Source organism: Oncorhynchus clarkii, chromosome 3, assembly GCF_045791955.1.
Source record: "Oncorhynchus clarkii lewisi isolate Uvic-CL-2024 chromosome 3, UVic_Ocla_1.0, whole genome shotgun sequence".
In the NCBI taxonomy this organism is placed as follows: domain Eukaryota; kingdom Metazoa; phylum Chordata; class Actinopteri; order Salmoniformes; family Salmonidae; genus Oncorhynchus; species Oncorhynchus clarkii.
In genome coordinates, this window is record NC_092149.1 from 46,789,836 (window position 1) to 46,811,565 (window position 21,730).

At 44.5% G+C, this 21,730-nt stretch overlaps 1 protein-coding gene across 2 annotated transcripts in view; it reads left to right on the forward strand.

Moving 5' to 3' along the window:
- Window positions 1–21,730, forward strand: part of LOC139396411 (striated muscle preferentially expressed protein kinase-like) — a 134,205-nt gene that overhangs the window by 30,410 nt on the left and 82,065 nt on the right. For both annotated transcript variants that reach the window (XM_071143451.1, XM_071143459.1), the window contains 5 exons: window positions 11,968–12,054; window positions 15,199–15,256; window positions 17,706–19,348; window positions 19,523–19,666; window positions 19,964–20,146. In XM_071143451.1, the coding sequence (XP_070999552.1) occupies window positions 11,968–12,054; window positions 15,199–15,256; window positions 17,706–19,348; window positions 19,523–19,666; window positions 19,964–20,146 (2,115 nt within the window). The remainder of the gene's footprint in view (window positions 1–11,967; window positions 12,055–15,198; window positions 15,257–17,705; window positions 19,349–19,522; window positions 19,667–19,963; window positions 20,147–21,730) is intronic.

The following is a 21,730-nucleotide window of genomic DNA, read 5'->3' on the forward strand; positions in this document are numbered from 1 at the left end:
ACTGTTGTTATTCTGGCTACACTGTTTGACGTGATTGTAAGTTAGCTGTAGTTGGCTAGCTAGCAAGCAAGGGACAAGAATGTTGCCAGCCAGTATGGCATATGGAACATTTAGAACGAACGACTAGGTCGTGTCTCTGGCAATTGAACCAACAGAACGAGCGACCAACCGGCTTGGGTAGAAACCTTCGATTTGTTTCTGGAGTAAATCTTGTGGAAGGATGAAATAGTATGAATAAATTATCACTCCCTGCAGATTTCCCAGCAGGAAGCTAGGGGTTCGAAGCGATTAACTGCAGGTAATCAGCCTGCCTTTATACCCTGAAGCTACTGCCCCCCCTATTAAATGTTGCCCTTTCCTCACTCCCTTTCCTTTGTTCAACCATTTGACCTGACTTATCAACCCTTCCCTCCTCAAAGTATGTAGTTCATAAATGTGGATGAAACTATCGCTTAAAAGCTCCCTCCTAGCGGTTAAGCGCTTTAGGCCAGTAACCAGAAGGTCGCTGGTTCAAATCCCAGAGCCAGCAAGGTGGAAAAATCTGCTGTTCTGTCCTTCAAGACAGTTAACCCCCCAACAACTGCTCCCCGGGTGCTGTTGATGTCGATTTAAGGCAGCCCCTCTGATTCAGATGGGTTGGGTTTGTCACACCCTGATCTGTTTCACCTGTTTTTGTGCTTGTCTCCACCCCCCTCCAGGTGTCACTCATCTTCTCCATTACCCCCAGTGTATTTATGCCTGAGTCCACTGTCTGTTGCCAGATCACTTTGTGGTCAAGCCTTAACAACGTTTCTGTTGTGCACTTGAGTGAGGACCCAAAAGCGTCCTTTAATGTAAACACAGGGAAGACATAGATCCTCTTCAGATGTAGATAATGGAAAAATAGACAACCCGCAGAGAGGGCGACAAATGAAACAAAAAGTCCTTCTGATAATTACAAAAGAGCCCCCTTCTTAGCAGCAGAGGAGAATAGCTGGGTTAGCGGCGACAGGCTGCAGGTCTCTCTGGGTAGGCGTGGGTCGTAGAGGAACAGTGGTACCTGATCTCACGTAGCATCAGATGAACTGGACACAGTACAAACGACAAGACAGTTAGCTGAGTACAGGATGCACTTGCCAGGCGGATTCCAACAGGACGGGACAGGACAAGGGTGAAGCAAACGAGACGATAGTTTGTTTCTGGCATGAGAAACTCAAACGAGAATCTGACAAAGAAAGAAGCAGGAACAGAGAGAGAAATAGAGACCTAATCAGAGGGAAAAAGGGAACAGGTGGGAAAAGGGTGAACGAGGTAGTTAGAGGAGATGAGGAACAGCTGGAGGAGGAGAGAAAGAGAAGGTAACCTAATACGACCAGCAGAGGGAGACAGAGTGAAGAGAAAGAACAGGAACAAGACATAACATGACAAGACATGACAGTACCCCCCACTCAACGAGCGCCCCCTGGCGCACTCGAGGAGGAAACCTGGCGGCAACGGAGGAAATCATCGATCAGCGAACGGTCCAGCACGTCCCGAGAGGGAACCCAACTCCTTTCCTCAGGACCGTACCCCTCCCAATCCATTAGGAACTGATGACCACGGCCCTGAGGACGCATGTCTAAAATCTTACGGACCCTGTAGATAGTTGCGCCCTCGACAAGGATGGGGGGGGGGGGGGGGGGGAGGACGAGCGGGGGCGCAAAGAACGGGCTTAACACAAGAGACATGGAAGACCGGGTGGACGCGACGAAGATATCGCGGGAGAAGAAGTCGCACCGCGACAGGATTAATGATCTGAGAAATACGGAACGGACCAATGAACCGCGGGGGAATGCGAGAAGCTGTCTTAAGGGGAAGGTTTTGAGTGGAGAGCCATACTCTCTGACCGCGACAATATCTAGGACTCTTAGTTCTACGCTTATTAGCGGCTCTCACAGTCTGCGCCCTATAACGGCAAAGTGCAGACCTGACCCCCTTCCAGGTGCGCTCACAACGTTGGACAAAAGCCTGAGCGGAGGGGACGCAGGACTCGGCGAGCTGAACAGAAAACAGCGGAGGTTGGTACCCGAGGCTACTCTGAAAAGGAGATAGACCGGTCGCAGACGAAGGAAGCGAGTTGTGGGCGTATTCTGCCCAGGGGAACTGTTCTGACCAAGACGCAGGGTTACGAAAAGAAAGGCTGCGTAAGATGCGACCAACAGTCTGATTGGCCCGTTCGGCTTGACCGTTAGACTGAGGGTGGAAGCCGGACGAGAGACTGACGGAAGCCCCAATCAAACGGCAAAACTCCCTCCAAAATTGAGACGTGAACTGCGGGCCCCTGTCCGAAACGACGTCTGACGGAAGGCCATGAATTCTGAAAACATTCTCGATGATGATTTGTGCCGTTTCTTTAGCAGAAGGGAGCTTAGCGAGGGAAATAAAATGAGCCGCCTTAGAGAACCTATCGACAACCGTAAGAATAACTGTCTTCCCCGCTGACGAAGGCAGTCCGGTGATAAAATCTAAGGCGATGTGAGACCACGGTCGAGAGGGAATGGGAAGCGGTCTGAGACAGCCGGCAGGAGGGGAGTTCCCGGACTTAGTCTGCGCGCAGACCGAACAAGCAGCCACGAAACGACGCGTGTCACGTTCCCGAGTGGGCCACCAAAAACGCTGACGAATGGAAGCAAGCGTACCCCGAACGCCGGGGTGGCCGGCTAACTTGGCAGAGTGAGCCCACTGAAGAACGGCCAGACGAGTAGGAACGGGAACGAAAAGAAGGTTCCTATGGCAAGCGCGCGGCGACGGAGTGTGAGTGAGTGCTCGCTTTACCTGCCTCTCAATTCCCCAGACAGTCAACCCGACAACACGCCCCTCAGGGAGAATCCCCTCGGGGTCGGTGGAGACTACTGAAGAACTGAAGAGACGAGATAAAGCATCAGGCTTGGTGTTCTTAGAGCCCGGACGATAAGAAATTACGAACTCGAAACGAGCGAAAAACAGAGCCCAACGAGCCTTAAGTCGTTTGGCAGAACGGATGTACTCAAGGTTCCTATGGTCAGTCCAAACGACAAAAGGAACGGTCGCCCCCTCCAACCACTGTCGCCATTCGCATAGGGCTAAGCGGATGGCGAGCAGTTCGCGGTTTCCCACATCATAGTTACGTTCCGACGGCGACAGGCGATGAGAAAAATACGCGCAAGGGTGGACCTTGTTGTCAGAGAGGGAGCGCTGAGAAAGAATGGCTCCCACGCCCACCTCTGACGCGTCAACCTCGACAACGAACTGTCTAGAGATGTCAGGTGTAACAAGGATAGGTGCGGATGTAAAACGATTCTTGAGAAGATCAAAAGCTCCCTGGGCGGAAACGGACCACTTAAAGCATGTCTTGACAGAAGTAAGGGCTGTGAGGGGAGCTGCCACCTGACCGAAATTACGGATGAAACGAAGATAGAAATTCGCGAAGCCGAGAAAGCGCTGCAGCTCGACGCGTGATTTAGGAACGGGCCAATTAATGACAGCTTGGACCTTAGCGGGATCCATCTTAATGTCCTTCAGCGGAAATAACAGAACCGAGAAATGTGACGGAGGAGGCATGAAAAGTGCACTTCTCAGCCTTCACATAAAGACAATTCTCTAAAAGGCGCTGGAGGACACGTCGAACGTGCTGAACATGAATCTGGAGTGACGGTGAAAAAATCAGGATATCGTCAATGTAAACGAAAACAAAGATGTTCAGCATGTCTCTCAGGACGTCATTTACTAATGCCTGAAAGACAGCTGGAGCGTTTACGAGGCCGAAAGGAAGAACCCGGTATTCAAAGTGCCCTAACGGAGTGTTAAACGCCGTTTTCCACTCGTCCCCCTCCCTGATGCGCACGAGATGGTAAGCGTTACGAAGGTCCAACTTAGTGAAAAACCTGGCTCCATGCAGGATCTCGAAGGCTGAAGACATAAGAGGGAGCGGATAACGATTCTTAACTGTTATGTCATTCAGCCCTCGATAATCTATGCAGGGGCGCAGGGACCCGTCCTTCTTCTGAACAAAAAAAACCCCGCTCCGGCGGGAGAGGAGGAGGGGACTATGGTACCGGCGTCGAGAGCTACAGACAAATAATCTTCGAGAGCCTTACGTTCGGGAGCCGACAGAGAGTATAGTCTACCCCGGGGGGGAGTGGCTCCCGGAAGGAGATCAATACTACAATCATACGACCGGTGCGGAGGAAGAGAGGTGGCCCTGGACCGACTGAACACCGTGCGCAGATCGTGATACTCCTCCGGCACCCCCGTCAAATCACCAGGCTCCTCCTGTGAAGAAGAGACAGAGGAAACAGGAGGGATAGCAGACTTTAAACATTTCACATGACAAGAGACGTTCCAGGAGAGGATAGAATTACTAGACCAATTAATAGAAGGATTATGACGAACTAGCCAGGGATGGCCCAAAACAACAGGTGTAAAAGGTGAACGAAAAATTAAAAAGGAAATGGTTTCGCTATGATTACCAGAGACAGTGAGGGTTAAAGGTAGCGTTTCACGCTGAATCCTGGGGAGAGAACTACCATCCAAAGCGAACAAGGCCGTGGGATCCCTTAACTGTCTGAGAGGAATGTCATGTTCCCGAGCCCAGGTCTCGTCCATAAAACAGCCCTCCGCCCCAGAGTCTATCAAGGCACTGCAGGAAGCTGACGAACCGGTCCAGCGGAGATGGACCAAAAAGGTAGTGCAGGATCTTGAAGGAGAGACCAGAGTTGTAGCGCTCACCAGTAGCCCTCCTCTTACTGATGAGCTCTGGCTTTTACTGGGCATGAAGTGACAAAATGACCAGCGGAACCGCAATAGAGACAGAGGCGGTTGGTGATTCTCCGTTCCTTCTCCTTAGCCGAGATGCGGATACCCCCCAGCTGCATAGGCTCAGAACCCGAGCCGGCGGAGGAAGATGGTAGTGATGCGGAGAGGGGGGCAACGGAGAACGCGAGCTCCTTTCCACGAGCTCGGCGACGAAGATCAAACCGTCGCTCTATGCGAATAGCGAGTTCAATCAAGGAATCCACGCTGGAAGGAACCTCCCAGGAGAGACTCTCATCCTTAACCTCCGCGCGGAGACCCTCCAGAAAACGGGCGAGCAACGCCGGCTCGTTCCAGTCACTGGAGGCAGCAAGAGTGCGAAACTCAATAGAGTAATCTGTTATGGATCGATTACCTTGACATAGGGAAGACAAGGCCCTGGAAGCTTCCTCCCCAAAAACAGAACGGTCAAAAACCCGTATCATCTCCTCCTTAAAGTCCTGATACTGGTTAGTACACTCAGCCCTCGCCTCCCAGATTGCCGTGCCCCACTCACGAGCCCGTCCAGTAAGGAGAGATATGACGTAGGCGATACAAGCTGTGCTCCTGGAGTAAGTGTTGGGCTGGAGAGAAAACACAACATCACACTGAGTGAGGAACGAGCGGCATTCAGTGGGCTCCCCAGAGTAACACGGCGGGTTATTGATTCTTGGCTCCGGAGATTCGGAAGCCCTGGAAGTGGCCGGTGGATCGAGGCGGAGATGGTGAATCTGTCTTGTGAGGTCGGAGACTTGGGCGGCCAGGGTCTCAACGGCATGTCGAGCAGCAGACAATTCCACCTCGTGTCTGCCTAGCATCGCTCCCTGGATCTCGACGGCTGAGTGGAAAGGATCCGGAGTCGCTGGGTCCATCATGGTCAGATTCTTCTGTTGTGCACTTGAGTGAGGACCCAAAAGCGGGTTAACAAAAACAGAGTCCTTTAATGTAAACACAGGGAATACATAGATCCTCTTCAGATGTAGATAATGGAAAAATAGACAACCCGCAGAGAGGGCGACAAATGAAACAAAAAGTCCTTCTGATAATTACAAAAGAGCCCCCTTCTTAGCAGCAGAGGAGAATAGCTGGGTTAGCGGCGACAGGCTGCAGGTCTCTCTGGGTAGGCGCGGGTCGTAGAGGAACAGTGGTACCTGATCTCACGTAGCATCAGATGAACTGGACACAGTACAAACGACAAGACAGTTAGCTGAGTACAGGATGCACTTGCCAGGCGTATTCCGACAGGACGGGACAGGACAAGGGTGAAGCAAACGAGACGATAGTTTGCTTCTGGCATGAGAAACTCAAACGAGAATCTGACAAAGAAAGAAGCAGGAACAGAGAGAGAAATAGACACCTAATCAGAGGGAAAAAGGGAACAGGTGGGAAAAGGGTGAACGAGGTAGTTAGAGGAGATGAGGAACAGCTGGAGGAGGAGAGAAAGAGAAGGTAACCTAATACGACCAGCAGAGGGAGACAGAGTGAAGAGAAAGAACAGGAACAAGACATAACATGACAAGACATGACAGTTTCCCCTTTCCCCGCCTGTATTTTTCTAATTCCTGTTTTCTAGTTTCCTGGTTTTGACCATTCTGCCTGCCCTGAGCCTGCCTGCCGTTCTAAACCTTGTCACACAACCCTGGATTACTGACCTCTGCCTGCTCTTGACCTGTTGTTTTGCCTTTCCCCTGTTCTAGTAATACACTTTTGTTACTTCAACACTGTCTGCATCTGGGTCTTCTCCTGAAAGGTGATGGGTTAAATGAGGTAGACTCATTCAGTTGTGCAACTGACTAGGTAACCCCTTTCTCTTTTGTAGCGGAGGAGATAGACCAAGAAATGCTCTCGCTTTTGGACGATTACACTATAGCCTGAAGTTAAAGAACATAAGACTTACACGCTTTGAGTATTCTGTAAACACCACCTTTTTTATACACAAGGGGAGGTCCTTGGGGGACACATATGAACACATAGGACTGTGGACACACCCAGCGACACACCAAGCTTGAGCAGTAGCCTGGTCTTGCCAGGTATACTGTATTTTGAAATGTGTGTATTTTGTTAACAGATTGTTAAAAGGAATTTAGAATTAATTTATTACTTTCCTTTCCAGTCCTCATATTCTAAAATGTAATGATTTCCATCTAAGAGGTTGGGACCAATATGCTTGAGTAACTGCACCAGTCAGAGGTGACCAGACCCTACCCATTTGTGTGGGTGCTTGGGGACTGCTCACAGGTGTTTACAGTCATTATTGGACAGGCACTGGAGCAAGGTACATCGCTTGGGATACTGGATGTGTGCTTCAAGTCCTATTATGTGTTTGATATCAACTTTACCAGACTGTGTGCTCCAGCATGGTAAGTACTACAGACCAGTGTATCAGCTGTCAGGAACAGAATCCCTACAGTAAGACTGTTGCGAGCATGTCTTTTAGTCATGCTTTGTCCATGTCCTTTAGTAGAGTGACCTTCAAAATGTAATTTTGTACACCTGTTCTATGTGTAACATTGTTTTGACTCAACCCAAATGTAGACCATTATTGTATGGCAAAACAGCAGGATGTGTGTGTGCTGTCACCTAAGATAGCTGAAGTGTGTTAGTGAATATGCTAATCTATTGATTAGCTCTGGCACTGTCTGATAGGCAGATCTGTGTGCGTAACACTTAAGACAGTCTCACGGATGCATGCTTTGTTTTTCCTCGGATTGCAATCCGAGAGTGCACATGAAGTTCAGTTGAGGTTTTAGTCTGTTTGGTTAATGGAATAATATAAATCAATTTTAATAATCAATCATAGCTCATGAAATTACAAATACTTAGACAATAGGGCTTTGTTTCAATTTGCTATTTTTTTTAAATATATATATTCTTGTTCATTGTGGACAATTCTCTGCTGTAATGTATATGTTCTGAAATGCAGGTAATATAAATAAATATTTGACATTCAACATTGTATCTTGATTGTGTGTCTGAAAAGGAGGGAGTGGTGTGGTAGAAAAGGTAAATATGTATGTAACATTGAAATTAGGATTACACTGAAAATAACCCAAGGATTACATAAAAAAGCTGCTGGGTCAATCCCCTAACCCAACACTCCGGGTTGTTTTAACCCAGCATTATAGTCTAATTTACCGGGCAGCTGGGTCAAGCGCTCAACCTGAGGCGATGGGTTAGAAGCACAACCCAAACCCGCTGGGTTGAATTAACCCAATGTTACTTAAATCCAATATTTACCCAGCGCTGGTTTGTTGAAATGACCCAAATTGGGTTATTTTTTACACAGCATAGTTAATATTGGAAAAATAATATGAATTGCCATATTAGGCATTACTCAATTTCTACCTGCCAAAATAACATGTTTTCAGTATCCTAATTTAGTTTTGGTTTTATGATCGTTTCAGTGCATGCATTCAACAAGCTTTGGACTTCCACAGGGCTGCCATCTTCAACAAGGCAATAGCTCTGAACTGGGTTAAATTTGAGTTTTAATTGTTAAAATGATGCAAATTATCTTTTAAACTTCCATAAAATAATTGCAAAATGGTTTTCTAATGCTCAATTAGCCTTTTAAAATGATAAACTTGGATTAGCTAAAACAACGTGCCATTGGAACACAGGAGTGATGGTTGCTGATAATGGGCCTCTGTACGCCTACGTAGATATTCCATAAAGAATCTGCCGTTTCCAGCTACAATTGTCATTTAGAAGTGATGTCTACACTGTATTTCTGATCAATTTGATGTTATTTTAATGGACAGAAAATGTGCTTTTCTTTCAAAAACGAGGACATTTCTAAGGAACTTAATTGGATCATCCTGTTGCAGAAGAATCTTCCTACATTGCAGGAAATGTAAAACTTGTAATGTATTTGAGGTTTAAAAAGAATTATGAAGTTTGTCATTCCACTGAAATTTCAGACTTGGTTTTCCCTTACAAAACATGTATCAACCCCAACAAAACTGTCCATTAAATATAATTCACATTTCCTGTTGCTGCAGGATTGTTTTCCTGCTGGAGCAAATTGGCTCAAATTAAGATCCTACACCTGTATATAGGGTCGCTTAATTCCTGGAGATTAAAATAAATTCCCTAGTTTTTCCTGAAATCCCGGTTGGAGGATTCCCGGAATCTGTTTTCCTACAACCAGGATTTCTAGAAAACCAGGGAATTTATTGAAAGTTCCAGGAATGTTGCAACCCTACCTGGATCTGTGACAATAAAACACACCCCTGAGAGCAAACATTGAATTCTGACCATAGTTTCATTTTGACACCTGATTTGGTTATTTTACCAATAGCTATTTTTTTCTTCTGTATGTCATGTTGGTATTTCCTATTGCAGTGTTTCAAAATACACTGCTCAAAAAAATCAAGGGAACACTAAAATAACACATCCTAGATCTGAATGAATGAAATATTCTTATTAAATACTTTTTTCTTTACATAGTTGAATGTGCTGACAACAAAATCACACAAAAATTATCAATGGAAATCAAATTTATCAACCCATGGAGGTCTGGATTTGGAGTCACACTCAAAATTAAAATGGAAAACCACACTACAGGCTGATCCAACTTTGATGTGATGTCCTTAAAACAAGTAAAAATGAGGCTCAGTAGTGTGTGTGGCCTCCACGTGCCTGTATGACCTCCCTACAATGCCTGGGCATGCTCCTGATGAGGTGGCGGATGGTCTCCTGAGGGACCTCCACCCAGACCTGGACTAAAGCAGCCGCCATCTCCTGGACAGTCTGTGGTGCAACGTGGCGTTGGTGGATGGAGCGAGACATGATGTCCCAGATGTGCTCAATTGGATTCAGGTCTGGGGAACGGGCGGGCCAGTGCATAGCATCAATGCCTTCCTCTTGCAGGAACTGCTGACACACTCCAGCCATATGAGGTCTAGGATTGCCTTGCATTAGGAGGAACCCAGGGCCAACCGCACCAGCATATGGTCTCACAAGTGGTCTGAGGATCTCATCTCGGTACCTAATGGCAGTCAGGCTACCTCTGGCGAGCACATGGAGGGCTGTGTGGACCCCCAAAGAAATGCCACCCCACACCATGACTGACCCACCGCCAAACCGGTCATGCTGGAGGATGTTGCAGGCAGCAGAACGCTCTCCACGGCGTCTCCAGACTCTGTCACGTCTTTCACAAGTGCTCAGTGTGAACCTGCTTTCATCTGTGAAGAGCACAGGGCGCCAGTGGCGAATTTGCCAATCTTGGTGTTCTCTGGCAAATGCCAAACGTCCTGCACGGTGTTGGGCTGTAAGCATAACGCCCACCTGTGGATGTCGGGCCCTCATACCAACCTCATGGAATCTGTTTCTGACCGTTTGAGTGACACATGCACATTTGTGGCCTGCTGGAGGTCATTTTGCAGGGTTGTGGCAGTGCTCCTCCTGCTCCTCCTTGCACAAAGGCGGAGGTAGCGGTCCTGCTGCTGGGTTGTTGCCCTCCTACGGCCTCCTCCACGTCTCCTGATGTACTGGCCTGTCTCCTGGTAGCGCCTCCATGCCCTGGACACTACGCTGACAGACACAGCAAACCTTCTTGCCACAGCTCGCATTGATGTGCCATCCTGGATGAGCTGCACTACCTGAGCCACTTGTATGGGTTGCAGACTCCGTCTCATGCTACCACTAAAGTGAAAGCACCGCCAGCATTCAAAAGTGACTAAAACTTCAGCCAGGAAGCATAGGAACTGAGAAGTGGTCTGTGGTCACCACCTGCAGAACCACTCCTTTATTGGGGGTGTCTTGCTAATTGCCTATAATTTCCACCTGTTGTCTATTCCATTTGCACAACAGCATGTGAAATTTATTGCCAATCAGTGTTGCTTCCTAAGTGGACAGTTTGATTTCACAGAAGTGTGATTGACTTGGAGTTACATTGTGTTGTTTAAGTGTTCCCTTTATTTTTTTTGAGCAGTGTATATTCCTGGGTGACTTCTCAGGGGGTGCACAATTTTTCCTCAGGTTCAGCACTAATACACCTGATTCAACTAATCAAGAGCTTGGTGTTTAGTTAAATCAGGTGTGTTAGTGCTGGGCTATAAATGCGTTGAATCATATACAATTGTTAAAGTGAAAATTTGACATGAGTGGAAGTTAAGATTCACCCCTTAGCTTTAAAATGGAATGTCATGCAACATCATACGTTATCTGTTAGTGTTGGGGGGGAAATTGATATATTTAAATTTTGCAATATCATTTTGGATGATATTATATACAGTAGATACTTTGACTCTGAGACATTTTTTGGTAGATAGCTTTAGCTAGCACTAGTCGGCTGTACCTGCTCCAAAACTCTGGTAATTTTCATCTTATAGCTTGTTCTCATATTCTATTTAATTCAATAATGACCCAACGTGTTCAGCACTTTTATTTCCATGACTGATCAAAAGTATTTTTCTCATGCTCTTTCTTGTCTCTCTGCACCAGGCATATGCTGAGTATACAAAACATTAAGACCACCTGCTCTTTCCATGACAGACTGAACAGGTGAAAGCTATCATCCCTAATTGATGTCACTTGTTTAATCCACTTCAATCAGTGTAGATGAAGGGGAGGAGACCGGTTAAAGAAGGATTTGTAAGTCTTGAGACATGGATTGTGGATGTGTGCCATTCAGAGGGTGATTAACCTTTGAACAGGTTATGGTAGTAGGTGCCAGGCACACCAGTTTGTGTCAAGAACTGCAAAGCTGCTGGGTTTTTATGCTCAATAGTTTCCTGTGTGTATCAAGAATGGTCTACCACCCATTGGACATCCAGCCAACTTGGCACAACTGTGGGAAGCATTGGAGTCAACATGGGCCAGCATCCCTGTGGAATGCTTTCGACACCTTGTAGAGTCCATGCACCGATGAATTGAGGCTGTTCTGATGGCAAAAGGGGAGTGGGTGCAACTCAATATTAGGAAGGTGTTCCTAATGTTTGGTATACTCAGTGTATCATGAGCAATATGTTTGGAACATCAAATAAAATTGCAATAAAATCGCAGTATCGAATCGCTTACATATTGAACTGTGAGGATCATGAGAATTTCAAAAGATATCATATTGGCATCTAATTATTGTGATAATGTCGTATCATGAGGCCACTGGCAGTTCCCAGCCCCATTATCAGTCCACAGTGATTTGAGTCAAATACCTTTTCCTTGTCACTCTTTCAGACTCAGAGACCACAGAAGACGAAGGTGGAGACCCCATTGAGACTAAAGAAGGAAGCAGAGGTCTTCAGGACCAGGCTATGCATGCAGGTATGGTGTCTTTTCCAATCATCACTGTCTCAAATGCATGAAGGATAATGTATGAAACATCAACAGTTGCATGTGTGTAACTGTTACACATTGTCAAATACAGTGCCTTGCAAAAGTATTCATCCCCCTTGCCATTTTTATTATTTTGTTGCATTACAACCTGTAATTTAAATAGATTTTTATTTGGATTTTATGTAAAATACATACACAAAACAGTCCAAATTGGAGAAGTGAAATGAAAATAAAAACTTATTTCATACACCCCCTTTGCTATATGCGTGCATATGTATTCACCGCCTTTGCTATGAAGTCCCTAAATAAGATCTGGTGCAACCAATTGCCTTCAGAAGTCACATTAGTTAAATAAAGTCCACCTGTGGGCAATCTAAGTGTTTCACATGATATATCACATGATCTCAGTATATATATACACCTGTTCTGAAAGGCCCCAGAGTATGCAACACCACCAAGCAAGTGGCACAATGAAGACCAAGGAGCTCTCCAAACAGGTCAGGGACAAAGTTGTGGAGAAGCACAGATCAGGGTTGGGTTCAAAAAAAATATCAGAAACTTTGAACATCCCACGGAGCACCATTAAATACATCATTCAAAAATGTAATGAATATGGCACCACAACAAATCTGCCAAGAGAGGGCTGCCCACAAAAACTCCCTGATCAGGCAAGGAGGGCATTAATCAGAGAGGCAACAAAGAGATCAAAGATAATCCTGAAGGAGCTGCAAAGCTCCACAGCGGAGATTGGAGTATCTGTCCATAGGACCACTTTAAGCCGTACACTCCACAGAGCTGGGCTTTACAGAAAAGTGGCCATAAAAAAAGCCATTGCTTAAAGTGTTCACCAAAAGGCATGTGGGAGACTCCCGAAACATATGGAAGAAGGTACTCTAGTCAGATGAGACTGAAATTTAGCTTTTTGGCTGTCAAGATAAACTCTATGTCTGGCGCAAACCCAACACCCCATGACCCCAAGAACACCATCCCCATATATGGTGGTAGTGGTAGCATCATGCTGTGGGGATGTTTTTCATTGGCAGGGACTGGAAAACTGGTCAAAATTGAAGGTGATGGATGGCGCTAAACACAGGGCAATTCTTGAGGGAAACCTGTTTGTCTTCCAAAGATTTGTTCGCCTTCCAGCAGGACAATGACCCTAAGCACACTGCTAAATCAACAATCAAGTAGCTTATGGGGAAACATTTAAATATCTTAGAATGGCCTAGTCAAAGCCCAGACCTCAATCCAATTGAGAATCTGTGGTATGACTTAAAGATTGCTGTACACCAGCGGAACCCATCCAACTTGAGCAGTTTTGAGCTGGAGCAGTTTTGCCTTGAAGAATGGGCAACAATCCCAGTGGATAGATGTGCCAGGCTTATAGAGACATACCCCAAGAGACTTGCACCTCTAATTGCTGCAAAAGGTGGCTCGACAAAGTATTGCTTTTGGGTGGGGGGGTGAATAGTTATGCACGCTCAAGTTTTCTGTTTTTTGGTCATTTCTTGCTTGTTTCACAATATAATATATTTTCCATCTTCATAGTGGTAGTTTAAATCAAATGATACAAATAATAATTTTCCATTTTAATTCCAGGTTGTAAGGCAACAAAATAGGAAAAATGCCAATAGGGGTGAATACTTTCACAAGCCACTGTACACCACATGACAAAAAGCATGTGGACACCTACTCGTCGAACATCTCATTCCAAAGTCATGGGCATTAATATGGAGTTGGTCCCCCTTTGCTGCTATTACAGCCTCCACTCCTTTGGGAAGGCTTTCCACTAGATGTTTGAACAGTGCTGCGGGGACTGTTTCCATTCCGCCACGAGCATTAGTGAGGTCGGGCACTGATGTTTGGCGATATGGCCTGGCTTGCAGTCGGCGTTCCAAATCATCCTCCTTGGTGTTCATTTGGGTTGATGTCAGGGCTCTGCGCAGGCCAGTCAAGTTTCCCACACCGATCTCAGCAAACCATTTCTGTATAGACCTTGTTTTGTGCACGGGGGCCTTCCCCAAACTGTTGCCACAAAGATGGAAGCACAGAATCGTCTAGAATGTCACTCCAGAGAACGTGTTTCCACTGCTCCAGAGTCCAATGGCAGAAAGCTTTACACCACTTTAGCCGACTATTGGCATTGCGCATGGTGATCTTAGGCTTGTGTACGGCTGCTCGGCCATGGAAACCCATTTCATGAAGCTCCCGACAAATAATAATTGTGCTGACGTTGCTTCCAGAGGCAGTTTGGAATTCGGTAGTGAGTCTTGCAACCGACGACAGGTGATATTTTACACGCTACATGCTTCAGCACTCGGCAGTCCTATTCTGTGAGCATGTGTAACCTACTACTTCGCTGCTGAGCCGTTATTGCTCCTAGGCATTTCCACTTCATAATAACAGCACTTACAGTTAACCGGGGCAGCTCTAGCAGGTCAGAAATTTGATGAACTGACTTGTTGGAAGGGTGGCATCCGTTGACGGTGCCACATTGAAAGTCACTGAGCTCTTCAGTAAAGCCAATGTTTGTCTATGGATATTGCATTGCTGTGTGCTCGATTTTTATACACCTGTCAACAGCAGGTGTGGGTGAAATAGCCGAATCCGCTAATTTGAAGGGGAGTCCACATACTATAGTGTACATTCTAGACATTTGTTTGCTTGATTGAAAGGTATTGCCTCAAATATTATATTTTGTGAACACCTGTGTAGTATTCAAGTTTTCATGGTATTTGTAGACTTTATAATCATCACATTCTCTGCACCAGATAGCTGAATATAATTTATGCCATGAGTTGGGTTCACAGAATTGTCTGTATAGAATGGAAAATTGCTTTTTGTTTTATATATGGGTGTTATGGATTTGAATAGGAGCATTGCTGTTTATAAATCCAGGGCTAAGGCATATTTATCCTATCTGTTACTGACAGTTGTAGGTCTGTGCAAGCTTACAGTGTGCTTATATGTAACTATTTTTTGCATGTCTGAAGGTTATATCTGAGTCAGCCTTTGTTATCTTAACTATGCCAACTGAGGTACTGGATTATTTCAAGTAGAAAGTAATGACTGAACTATAGGCTCAACACACAATATTATACAGTAATTCTTTCATGTCTTATCTTGCCACAGGGGACAGAATGATGGACAGCTGGGGCGAAGAACTTCAAACCACCTCCAAGCCCGCCAGGCAAGCAAACAGTGTGCACAAAGGGGTCAATTCTGTGATTGGAGCATCATATGTTAATCTAACCCGGCCAGTAGGGGAGTCCAATGACAGTCTGTCTTTAGCTAGCGGTTACTAGGACAGCAGGTTCAGTATCTATAAATGGATACTCAAACCATACTCCTTTAGGTTAACATCCCCAAGAAGCCTGAATAATACACTTAGGAAAGAATAAAAGATTAAAGCACAACAAGTACAACACAAGTAAATAACTGTTTTTCAGTTGACTTACTAGTATACTGTGCAACACATAATAATGCTTTAAGAAGTGGATTGTTGCCCCTGTGAAAACTCCCACTTGAGAAACTATGAAGTACCCGGATGTGTATTCATTTGCTGTCACCACATGACTGGAGGTGCAGGTGATATACTGAGCAGGATCACTCAAGAGTATGTATTATTTGAGTAACTGTAAGAACAGATTTCACTACTGACGAGTAAACATTCCTTAAAGACGCAATCTGCAATTGATACGTTTTGGGAGTTTTGTGTTAAAAATGTACTCTCAAATTTTTGTTCAATTTCAGCTAGTAGCTTTGAAAGTGGTACTCACAAGCCAAAACAGGTCCCTGTTTTTGTGTGTAATTTGTGTGATATGTTACAAATACAATTTGTACTGCTTAAGATCCTAGAGTGCATCTTTAATTACATACATGTATACCCCTCAAACACAACTCTGGACCTCGAAGCCAGTTCCACTGCATTTTTTAATTGTTCCCCTCTAATTAGGGACTGATTTAGACCTGTGACACCAGGTGGGTGAAATGAATTATCAGGTAAAACAGAAAACACGCAGGCTCTGGCCTCGTAGGGTAAGAGTTGAATGCCCCTGATATATACCCATTGATTCTTAAAGAGTATAACTTGTAAATTCTTCATGAGCTTAGTTCAATTGTTGTACCCCATCAGAACCCAAAATAAAATGTCATTGTAAACAAACACTGTATTGCCTCAAACCATGGTTAAAACTATCATTAAGATCTCATGGATGGTCCGTCCTTGCATCCATAGCTCTGTCTATGAGTTTGAGAGTGGTTACATTACTCCAGACCCATCCCTTAGCTGTTTACCAAATCAGTGGTAGGGTGGCCCACTTTGTTATGGTTGAACTGCAGATTGCCAGTTTAAGCATCAACTTGCTTTCTGGCCTTTATTCAGATTAATTCTCATTTTGGCTTATGCTTTCCTTCGACTCCCCCATTGCGCAATTCTTTTTCTCAATTTTGACCCATCATTCATTGAATGAAAAGAAAGAAAGTGGCCAAATGTTTGATGCAAGCAAGCAATCAGGTACTGTACTCCAAACATTTCAAATTTTGGAGCATTGCCTTGCTTTTTTTGGACTTCACATATGTGCACTGCGTGTCTATACAAACTATGGTTGAATATTTTCCCAAAAATAAATCACTTTTCTCCCGGGTTACCCTGTATTTCCAGCCAAAACCAGAAGTTTCATTCAAAAGCATTATAAAGCATATACATAGGCATATGTATTAGATTAGAATAACAAATTATGTCCAACAAGCTATACTAGGCTAGCTTTTCCTGCATGGGACTCCAAGAGCTATGGAGTGTTTTTTAATAAAGAGAGAGGCCAGCGGAGCACAAGTGTGTGCGTATTAGTCAAGAGACAGAGGCTATAAGTTAGAAGCTTTGAATGGAGTTAATGGAGAGAGAAACACTGTGAGAGTGCTCGTGCGTGCACTGATTTAAAGCAGCGATATTTGAGTGACAGGCTGTTTAGAAGTGCATTCAGTCTTTATATTACTGCCGCAGTCTATGCTGTAGAAAATGTAGGCCTACCTGTCACAAGAAAAAAAGTTACCATGATGAGATGATAGGTCTACATGCATTGTGAACTGTGCTCCATACTGAGATGGACTGTCTGTCCATGCTCCACCCTGAGCATTGATGATTCATCATGCAGAGGCTGTAGAGAAGACAGATTTAGACATTGCATATACTGTAATTTAACAGTTCCATTTCATACCATGCTCTTTATTTAAATCATTTATTATAATTTACCGGTTTCTTGCATTTCTTTTTCCTGGGAAAAGGGAGTGGTTTTGGGTGGTAAACTGGGTCCCCGCCATTCAACACTGATACAAACTGCCATCCAGAGCACTGTTTGCAATTCATTGTATGTGTGAGGTATCACTGACCCCTTTGGTTCTTTTCTGGTTGTTATACATGCCGTTGTTGAATAGATAATTTTCTGAATGGCATGCATGCTGTTTGCAATCTTATGAACAAACGAACAGAATGATGTTTGACGTCTTTTGTTTCATATACAGTGTAATTACATTGAAATATTTATATTATATAATTATGTATGATAGTCCTAACATTACTCACACTGGCTCATGCATCATTTAGAACTCTTTAACATATATTTTCCCATAATTTTTTTCAGGAGCCAATCAGAAGAGTTTTTGAGGGAATCTCCCCAACAAGTCTTCCCACCCGCCTCACCAAAAATTATCAAACGCCCATCCACTTCTCCAATGCCAAGCCGCTCAGGTTCAACACCAAACACACCCCTCACCCCCCGAAAGAAAGTTGTTGTGCCAACAGACTACCAAGACACTGTCCCTGGTGAATTTGAGGAGAAGGTGAAACATCCAAAATCATCAGCCATGTCTCTAAGCAGTACTCAGGACTCCCGTCCTCAGACGCCAGTCAGTGTCAGTGAGTACTCTCGCAAGGAATACCAAACTAGGCCATCCCCCAAACTGACCAGAGCAAGCTCCAAGATCTTCGAGAAGGTGCGTGGTTTCGAAGAGCGAAGGCGAAGTTATGATCATGAAGGCTCCATCTCAGGACGGTCCTGGGCCGGGTTCAATCGTGCCGGGTCCGTCGACTCGGACGATGGAGGGAGCCGGTTGGGCATCTCCAGAGAGAGTTCGAGGGAAGACCTACGAGAGGCTCTGAAGGAGGACGCTGCCGAACGGAGGTCTATGTTCAGACAGAGGGCTGCGTCCTTGGAGGACTGCAGGCCCCGTACCACCCAGAAGGTCCAGGAAATCGAGAACAAGTTCACTGAAGAGCTTCAACGAATCAAGAAGCTTGTGGGTAAACCTCACATGAAGAAGTCCTTCTCCACCGAGCAGCTCTCGCTCAGGGCTAGTGGCAGGCAGCCTTTGAGGAAGATTGAGCCCCTCCCACCTCAAATTCTCCAGAAGCTCCAGGAACGGGAACGGGCCCAGCACGAGAAGCAGCAGAAAGAGATGGAACAGCCCAAAGAAGTAGTGCCACCAAAATCACCACGACTACAGCTACAAGAACAAGCACGGCAGGGGCAGCCTTCGCCCCAAACCCAAGAGATTGACCGACACTCCATGAGTAGCATAACATACAGTAGATTGGGAGAAGTAGCTGCAACTCCAGAATCTATGCAACTGGCTGACTTACCGGGACAGAGGCCAACAAGACAGGTAAATCAAGCCAGTCTTGTCAGGGAGATCGTTCAGAGGTCTCCATCACCAGCAAAGATGCAGATGCAGAGGGCTTACAATCCATTGGCAAATCACCAGCAGCAGGCAGAGTCACCAAGCAGAAATGTTGTCGAGATGACGCTACACAAAGTTGAACGCAGGCCAGAAAGCCCTCTTGTTCAGAGGATATATTGTATTCAAGAATCACAGGACATCCAAGAATCTCCTGTGCAAAAGTCCCCAAAGGAAGAATCGCCAGGAACAAAAATACCTGTAGATGTAGCATTAAGAAAAGTAGAGGATAGACCAGAAAGTCCATTGGTACAGAGAACGCCAACCGTTGTACAAGAGCGTATAATCCAGCATCCGCAAAAACCTCCACGGCAGGCTACCTCTTCTACAAATGTTCCAGTTTCCCCATCTGAGGAGAAAATGGAAGTGGAGTTGATCAAGCCAGCCCCCAAGCTAATCATACCTACCATCATTGTCGAGGAAGAGCCCATGGAAGATGAAGTTCCTCTTGATACTGACAGGTCTAAGAAGGCAACCAATTCGAAAGAAGGTCAAACACAGAAGACCAGGGGGAAGGGTCGCCGCAGTAGTCCCATGTCTCCAGAGTTAGGTGGGAATTATTTTCAATCTGTCTATATTTATCAAAATGAAAATATATGTTGTGAATAATAGAGGCTTGTAATCTTATTTTCCTTGTCTTTGCAAATTTAAATTCTCATCTGTATTCCTTAGTTCTGAACACAGCCATGAATGTCTTTGTAATTACGTTTTGTAATTTGTGCAGATTCTTCAGACGACTCTTACGTGTCTGCTGAAGAGGACCCCTTGGAGGCCCCTATGTTTGAGTTTCCTCTTAAGGACACTGTGGTAACTGCTGGTACTGAGGTCCTGCTGAGAGTCATCATTGCTGGCATGCCTCCCCCAGAAGGCAAGCTATCTCTATCTCTATGTATCACTTTATAACAACGTTTATATCCAGAACCTAAAAGGGATCATCGGCTGCCCCCATGGCAGAACCTTTGATGAACCCTTTTGGGATCAAGGTTGAACCCTTTCCAACCCAAAAGGATTTCTCGTTGAAAGGGTTCTCCAATGGGGACGGCCGAAGAACCATTTTGGTACTCGTTTTTTCTAAGAATGTAGTCACCAGTTTCACTCCAGTTTGTTGAGCACAAATACATTTTTTATATCGCCTCAACTCTTATTTGTCTGTGTCCATATCTAGTTACCTGGAGGAGAGACAATATCAAAATCCAAAACAGCTTAAACTATGGGATCAAAGTGGAGGGAGAGCGTTATTCACTTTTCATCAAATGTGCAAAACCAAGTGATGCTGGAACGTACTGTGTGACAGCTGCCAATGAGGCTGGGAAAACATCTAGCAGTGCCACACTTTCGATCAAACCAGGTAAGCATAAGTTGCAACATTGCATTGGTTGGGTCACCCTTCACTTAAAGTTTATTTAATAATACCTTGTTGTTATTACTAAACAAGAAGTAGTACTGAAGGTTAGAGACCTTCTGATTTACCGGCCCTTACCTTGAACCTTATGTCTGCTTAATGTCCTTGTACTGGAGATTGTAGCCTGAGCTTTAGCCTTTGGGAATTGCACCTGACTTTTGCCAACATTTGCATTCTACACTCATAGAAAACATTTGCTGTCTAGAACCTAAACTGGTTCTTTGGCTATAAGAACTCTTTTGGAACCTTTTTTTTCAGATGGGTGTAAGTCATTTGGATATTTCAGAAAAGTGAATTAAAGGATGATGTGGACATTTTTGTCACTCCACTGACCCGTGTGTCATTGTCATTGTTATTTGCCCTGCCATTTCAAAAGGATGTACATTGTTATTTCCTTCTTCATAAAGCTATTTCCTCATTTCTCCTCACCCACTCATAACCTCCCTCTCTCTCTCTTCCTCCCTCTCTCAAATGTGTTCAAGCAATATATTCCAGTTGAGCCAACTCACTTAGTTGAGTAGTTACCATAGCAACTAGGAGGCTAAATTGAACCAATAAATTGTTAAGACACACTGGTTTCATTGCCATATAAATCCACTGTTAAGATATGACGCAAGTAACATCTTGTCTAGGGTAAATTACATCATGAACTTGTTTGTTAAACATAGGCTAGTTAAAGTATAAATTCAACCATCAAACACTTTCAGTTCATTATTGCATCTAGAACCTATCTTACTCAAATGAGAAACTTAGACCCTTTTGCTCCCAGAGCCATCAAGATGGTAATATTCTCTACAGTGTACAAATTAATGAGAATATGAATGCTTGTATTTGAGAGAGAGAGAGAGAGAGAGAGAGAGAGAAGCCTTAACACCTGAGATTAACAATAAAACACTCATGATAATGCTAACAAGCACACATTATAGTACATGATTTGTCATGTGTACTTTAAAAACTATTTTGTACATGGTCGCCATTCAGACATATAGGACTGTAAGTCCCCTATGGTCTCATAAGATAATTCCTGCTGAATACAAATTAGATAGATTTTTATTAACTTCCAACGTGGGAAAATGTAATATTCAGTATAATACATTAGACCTTATTACTTAAGAATTTAAATGGTTATCATGCTTATACATGATTATGTTTACTGAAAGGTTGCAAGATTGAATCCCCGAGCTGACAAGGTAAACATCTGTCATTCTGCCCTGAACAAGGCAGTTAACCCACTGTTCCTAGGCCGTCATTGAAAATAATCTGTTCTTAACTGACTTGCCTAGTTAAATAAAGATAAAATAATTTTTCTAAAATATTATAAAGTGTTGCAGAATATTCCAAATAAGTTTTAGGTACAAATTAATTACTCATCCTTCAGCCATGGTTTTGTTTGGTATTTCTTACTATATGCAACGTTACTCTTTTTTTAGATGTCACATTATGGGCATTCAAGTCACATTTAGTGTGTTGGAATACTGTTGGTGTAAGAGGAGGCCTTTTCACAGCATTTACTTTTTACTATATATACAT